The 7,445-nt window shown below is 42.2% G+C and overlaps 1 protein-coding gene across 8 annotated transcripts in view; it reads right to left on the bottom strand.

Moving 5' to 3' along the window:
- Nucleotides 1-7,445, bottom strand: part of LOC122552613 (kinesin-like protein KIF13B) — a 166,761-nt gene that overhangs the window by 62,487 nt on the left and 96,829 nt on the right. For all 8 annotated transcript variants that reach the window (XM_043695370.1, XM_043695364.1, XM_043695366.1 and 5 more), the window contains 2 exons: nt 5,261-5,372; nt 2,895-3,107 (listed from right to left, as the gene is read on the bottom strand). In XM_043695370.1, the coding sequence (XP_043551305.1) occupies nt 2,895-3,107; nt 5,261-5,372 (325 nt within the window). The remainder of the gene's footprint in view (nt 1-2,894; nt 3,108-5,260; nt 5,373-7,445) is intronic.

The raw sequence follows: 7,445 nt of genomic DNA, 5'->3' as shown, positions 1-7,445 counted from the left end.
CCTGACGAGGGAGTCACGGAGCGAGTGGTCTTTCCGGAACGTTGATAGGGGATGGGAGGGAAAAATATTCTTGGTGGTGGGGTCTGTTTGGAGGTAGCGGAAATGACGAAGGATGATACGATGTATCTGGAGGTTGGTGGGGTGGTAGGTGAGGACCAGTGGGGTTCTGTCCTGGTGGCGATTGGAGGGGCGGGGTTCAAGGGCAGAGGAGCAGGAAGTGGAGGAGATGCGGTGGAGTGCACCGTCAATCACGTCTGAGGAGAAATTGCGGTCTTTGAAGGCGGCCATCTGGGTTGTTCGGTATTGGAATTGGTCCTCCTGGGAGCAGATGTGGCAGAGGTGAAGGAATTGGGAACATGGGGTGGCGTTTTTACAGGGGGCAGGGTGGGAGAAGGTGTAGTCTAGGTGGGACCCCACCTCCCACCACCAAACCATCATCTCCCAGACCATCCATAACCTCATCCCCTCAGGGGATCGCCCATCCACCGCCTCCAACCTCATAGTCCCACAACCCTGCACCGCCCATTTCTACCTCCTGCCCAGCCGACCCATTATCTCAGCCTGCTCCTGCCCCACCAAACTCATCTCTGTATACCTCAACACGGTCCTGTCTCCCTTAGTCCAAGAACTCCCCACCTACGTTCGGGACACCACCCACGCCCTCCACCTCCTCCATGATTTTCGCTTCCCCAGCCCCCAACGCCTTGTCTTTACCATGGACATCCAGTCCCTATACACCTCCATCCCCCATCACGAAGGCCTCAAAGCCCTCCGTTTCTTCCTTTCCCACCAACCCAACCAGTACCCTTCCACTGACACCCTCCTTGACTGACTGAACGGGTCCTCACTCTGAACAACTTCTCTTTCCAATCCTCCCACTTCCTCCAAACCAAAGGAGTAGCCATGGGCACCCGCACGGGCCCCAGCTATGCTTGCCTCTTCGTCGGATATGTGGAACAGTCCATCTTCCGCAGCTACACTGGCACCACCCCCCACCTTTTCCTCCGCTACATCGATGACTGTATCGGCGCTACCTCGTGCTCCCACGAGGAGGTTGAACAGTTCATCCACTTTACTAACACCTCCCTCCCCTTCCTAGACCTCTCCATTTCTATCTCGGGCGACCGACTCAACACGGACATTTACTATAAACCGACCGACTCCCACAACTACCTAGAGAGGTGGAATAAGTTTATGCTGAGAAGAAAAAGGTATTAAAAGGGACCTAAGTGGAATCTTTATCAGAAGGTAGTGCATGTATGCAATGAGCTGCCAGAGGAAATGATAGATGCTGGTACAATTACAACATTTAAAATGTATCTGGATGGGTACATGAATGGACAGAGTTGAGGGGGATAGGGGCATAGTGTTAGGTCCATTAGTCAGAGGGGAATGGATCTGGGTGAGTTACTCTTCGGAGGGTTGCTGTGGACTGGTTGAACCAAAGGGCCTGTCTCCACACTGTAGGGAATATCATCTAATCTACCCTTTAAAAAAGGGCGAGCTCAGTGGTTAGCACTGTTGCCTCACAGTCCCAGGTTCGATTCGATTCCAGGTGCTAGCAAATGGGACCAGATTAATTTAAGATATCTGGTCAGTATGGATGAGTTGGACCAAAGGGTCTGTACATCTCTATGACTCTAATTCACTGGCTACACTTTAGGTGGGAGTACTGTGGACAATTCTGAACACCATACTTCAGGAAAGATGGATTGGCCTGAGAAGAGGCAGAGAGGGCCTTACCAGGGACAAGGACTTTGAATTATGAGGGAAGGTTGAAAAAAATTAGAAATGTTTCTCCTTAGAACATAGAGGTTATCAAGGTGAAGAGAGATTTTGATAGAATAAAGGAAAAACTAAACATTGAGGAATTGTTAATGATAAAGAAGGTATAGCTTCAACTTCATCGGTGAAAGATTAGAGACAGCAGTAAAAAGAGAAGTGCTTTTACTCAATTGTTCAATCCTTCACATGAAACTATTTTGGAAGAATTCCACAAATAAAGTGAGTTAGCCAGGTAGTTGATTAGTGGAGAATGGACAAAGTGCATGGAATGAAGCATGATGAGGGGGCACAAACGTGTTAGACCAGGTGGCTCCTTTGTGTGCTATTTGCTTCTATGAATCTATCAAAAATGAACAAGATTTGGAGGAGCTGCTGTTGGATTGGGATGGACAAACACATAACACCAAATTGTGCCAACCACCTGAAGCAGCACTTTGAAAGCTAGTGCCTTCAAATAAACCTGTTGGACTTTTACCTGGTGTCATGTGATTTTTAAAAATGAACAAATCTGCATTCTCCAGCAGGGGTCACTGTGGCTCTGCATGCTCCTCTTTTCCAACTTTCGTATTTGTCTCAGAAATTCGTAGACGGAAACAGCCTTTCAATTGAATATTAACTAGAATCTGAACCTGGACCTTCCAATCTAACATAACAACATAACAGCTATCAGTGCATTTATTAACTGAGTGATTAGGATTTTTTTTTAAAAACAAAAACACAGGTGGCTGGAGAAACTCAGCTGGTCTGGCAGCATCTGGAAGAAAGCAGAGTTAAACTCTGTTCTGATGAAGAGTCACCAGACTCGAATCATTAATTCTGCTTTCTTCCAAAATTTGCTGCCAGCCTGCTGAGTTTCTCCACCAATTTCTATTATTGTTTCAGATCTCCAGCATTTGCATTCTTCATTTTAAGAACTTTTCTTAGCATTATAACATTAGAATTTTATATATGTAATACTTAATGCCATGAGCCATTTAAAATTGTGCCTAATATTGACTGAATTATTTAAGTCTATTCCTTCCTTCAGGTTAAACATGCACTCTACTAATCTATTTATAACGGATTTAATAACATTTGGTTTAAAATCAGAAACTCCCATCACATCATACCTCTGCTCTGGACAGCTGCTCACGCAGTTTATCTACTTCTTCACGGAGTTCACGGATGATTCGGGCATTGGGATCCTCGTTCACCACAGCATGATTAATTATGTTTTTGGCTCTGTCTGCATACCTCAGTGTTGACAGGGTTTCATCATAATTGTCTGCTGCCGGGCTCACTGTTGCGATCATTGCTGTTTTGCTATTTCCACCAAGACTATCCTGCGTTTATGTTTAAAAAAAAAGCAATGATTTGGACTAAATATCTGAACTATCTATATCTGAATATGTACATAATCTCAATTATAAGTGTCCCAAATGGAGTACAGATCTGAACACATCTTTCATGGAAAACACGTCCGAGATTAGGACTTGTATCCAGAATTTCTGGTTCAGAGGCAGGAGCTATACTGACGTTCATGGTGGGTCAATGATCAAACAGTTAAGTACCAATATCCCATTGCTAATCATTATTTTAATATAGTGTACAAAAAAGAGAATGCATACACATAGGGTGATAGCAGGATTAAATTCTACCATATTCACGTTTCTCCTTCTCAATGGTCAAAACACCACCAATACAATCTATCAAAGCTCACACAAGGAAAGATTTCTTGCTAAAGTACTAGGAAGAATCAATGCTGAAATAATCACATCCACTACTACTCAGCGCCTTCAAGTATTATGGGCTATTTTACATATCTATGCTCCATTCCAAAAGAAGCTGCAAGATTAGACTGACCAAACCGGTTTTCAGACAGCACCTGATAATCAGGAGTATAAAGATTACTTTCATCCTAACCTGGGTTTCAGCCAAACACTTGACCAATGAGAAGTCAAAGTGCATGGTGCCAGCAATGAAGGATAGAATTCATCCATTTCCTTGTTTACAAATATATTTATTTAATGAATATTAATCAGATGACAATGAGAACTAACCTGAGATACAATACTTGGAGAAAAGGACTGCTTGCAGATTGCTCTGTGGTTGCCACTGCAGCAGTGGTGCTAAGAGTTAGATACAATTAATGCATCATTATTTTCATGAGGCTTGGGAATTCTATGCAATGGTTGAGGCCAAAACACAAAGGAGTTAGACAAAACTCAGAGGTAAACGGATCAAAGGGTATGAGTGAAAGCTGGACCAGGGTATTGAGCTGGATGATCAACCATGACCAAATTGAATGGCAAAGCAGGCTCAAAGGGCTGACTGGCCGATTTCTGCTCCTATTATCTATGCTTGCTTCATCGTGGAGAAACAGAGGAAGGTTAGATCAAGAAAAACATATATATACCCCTACTTTCTTACTCATCATGCCAAACAAATCTCACCTAGTTCCACCCAGCCTTATTGGCTGAGGAGGACGGAATTTAGACCCGTTCAGATATCTATGCCAGAAAGGACAACAGCAGCAGCAGCAATAAAAACATCAGCTCCTTATTACGAAGTCATCTTTCTTCTTCTGGTTGCCCTCAAACAACAGGCAAACATAACCAGAAACAGAAAGTGTTAGCTGAAAGAATTCAACTGGTGCTTCAGACTGCAAACTTTGAATCCACCTTTGGTGCAGGTCAGTAAGAGCTAGCTAAACTACTTTCCACATCTGAAAGAAGCAGAGCGAAGTAATTAACAAAACTGACTCTCAAATAGTTGAATAGATGTACAGCCCTTCATAATCATCTAATCTTCATCACCACATTCTTTCTACTCTTCCAAAGTCTGGGTGTGGGGTGAAGTACTATGAACCCAGCACCACATCCAAGTCACCAGTAACCAAATAGTATTCTAGAAACTCTAAAGAAGCAGGGTACGCAATCTGGGGATAGCAGGTTGTCAGAACTTGATTCTATGATCAGATGTCCACTTCATAGCAGACACCACAGGATGGTGTTCAGCCACATGAAGCCTCATGGCTCGAATCAGCCAATTAGGCATAAAACAGGTCTAGAAAAGAGAATTACTGGGTGTGGTATATTTACATAACAAGATAAAGAACACTAAACACTGTTCTATTGAACCAGAGCTGTACACATGACAGCAGTCCACATTCAAAGTTTACAAAAGGCAAAGCTGACTGTAAACAAGTTTCAATACAAATCTTGTGACTGTGTCTGTTATATCACCTCTCCACTGGAAGAAAAATGTTTCTATTTTCTCCTCATACAATATACCACTCTTGGGAACAAGAACAGATAGGTAGCTTTCAATAAAATCAGTCAGTTTTTAAGATACCAACTTCTCCTTCTCTCACCTAATCACTTAGCCTCTGCTCTGCTTTCACAGGATACAGAAGTACAGACAGACATCTGACAAAACAAAGGCTGGAGGTCTTAACTTTGAAAAATCGTAAACCAGGTGTAAAGTAACAATTTACCTTGAGTAGCCAAGTCAGTACAGAGTCTCTGTAAGGAACGAACTTGTTCTTGTTTTTACCAGCAGCCTGATCTGCCAAAGCAGAAATTACTAGGCCTAGTGTTGTTAAAGATCTGGGGAAGGAAGATTTAACATAAAGAAACACTATATCACTAAGAAAATGTACTTTCATCCATTCGCAAGCAAGACCAATAATCGTGAGGACCATCTAATAATATTTTTCATTCTAACAGGAACTTTTTAAAAATTTAATTTACACATGAGAGCATCGATAGCAGGGCCAACCCTTATGGCCATCCCTATATGCCTTGGAACCAAATGGCTTACTAGGCCTTTTCCAAGGGTAGTTACAAGACAACTACACTCCTGTGGTCCGGAGTTACATGTAGGCCAAACCAGACAGGGACATGTTTTCCTTCTTTTGAAGGACTTAAATGAACCAAATGGATTTTTATTACAATTGACAGCATTCTAGTTTCCATCATGCTGGCTTTTAATTCAGATAGTTACTGAATTTGAATTTCATCACTTGTCATGTTAGAATTCAAACTCACGTCTATGGAAAATGAATGGCTGGTGTCCTGGAATGCTATTCCAGTGACATTACCACAATTTGGCTCAATTCATACATTCATATTCAACACTGATGTTCCATGGAAATGGAAAGTTCTGATTGCTCAAAGGACATTTTCCATACTAATGCAAATTTAGAATACAAATTAGAATTTACTCCTGAAGGTAAATTATGGACACCAAGTTAAAAGGGCTTTCAGAATCAAACATGAGAAAAAAAGAAATTAAGTCATAGAGCAGAAGGACTTCAAAATTTTTCACGGTAGTAGATCCCTCATATTAGATAGATAGCTGAGAGTCATTAAGGTTTGTTCTAACATTTATTTAAAAAATATGTGAAGGGGACTAAAGTACTGGCAGGGAAATTTGCTAGAAATGCTTGGGAGGGTTTAAACTAGTAAGTGGGGGGGGGGGGGGGGGAGAGAGGAGGACGACCCAGGGAAAGAGATCGATCTTAGATGGGTACAGCTGAGAAACGAAGTGAGTCAAACAGTGAGAGGAGGGGGAGTGGCACTTTTGATAAGGGATAGCATTACAGCTGTGCTGAGGGAGGATATTTCCAGAAGTACATCCAGGGAAGTTATTTGGGTGGAACTGAGAAATAAGAAAGGGATGGTCACCTTATTGGGATTGTATTATAGACCCCCCCAATAGTCAGGTGGAAATTGAGAAACAAACTTGTAAGGATATCTCAGCTATCTGTAAGAATAATAGGGTGGTTATGGTAGGGGATTTTATCTTTCCAAACATCGACTGGGACTGCTATAGTGGTAAAGGTTTAGATGGAGAGGAATTTCTTAAGTGCATACAAGACAATTTTCTGATTCAGTATGTAGATGTACCTACTAGAGAAGGTGCAAAACTTGACCTACTCTTGGGAAATAAGGCAGGGCAAGTGACTGAGGTGTCAGTGGGGGAGTACTTTGGGGCTAGCGACCATAATTCTATTCATTTTAACATAGTGATGGAAAAAGATAGACCAGATCTAAAAGTTGAAGTTCTAAATGGGAGAAAGGCCAATTTTGATGGTATTAGGCAAGAACTTTCAAAAGCTGATTGGAGGCAGACGTTCGCAGATAAAGGGACGGTTGGAAAATGGGAAGGCTTCAGTAATGAGATAACAAGAATCCAGAGAGAGTATATTCCTGTCAGGGTGAAAGGGAAGGCTGATAGCTATAGGAATGCTGGATGACTAAAGAAATTGAGGGTTTGGTTAAGAAAAAGAAGGAAACATATGTCAGGTACAGACAGGATAGATCGAGTGAATCCTTAGAAGAGTATAAAGAAAGTAGGAGTATGCTTAAGAGGGTGATCAGGAGGGCAAAAAGGGGACATGAGATAGCTTTGGCAAATAGAATTAAGGAGAATCCAAAGAGGTTTTACAAATATATTAAGGACAAAAGAGTAACTAGGGAGAGAATAGGGCCCCTCGAAGATCAGCAAGGCAGCCTTTGTGTGGAGCCACAGAAAATGGGGGAGTTACTAAATGAATATTTTGCATCAGTATTTACTGTGGAAAAGGATATGGAAGATATAAACTGTAGGGAAATAGATGGTGACATCTTGCAAAATGTCCAGATTACAGAGGAGGAGGAAGTGCTGGATGTCTTGAA

This window comes from Chiloscyllium plagiosum, chromosome 9 (assembly GCF_004010195.1).
Source record: "Chiloscyllium plagiosum isolate BGI_BamShark_2017 chromosome 9, ASM401019v2, whole genome shotgun sequence".
In the NCBI taxonomy this organism is placed as follows: Eukaryota; Metazoa; Chordata; class Chondrichthyes; order Orectolobiformes; family Hemiscylliidae; genus Chiloscyllium; species Chiloscyllium plagiosum.
Note: the sequence above shows the minus strand (reverse complement) of the source record. Positions and strands in the feature narration are given on the sequence as shown.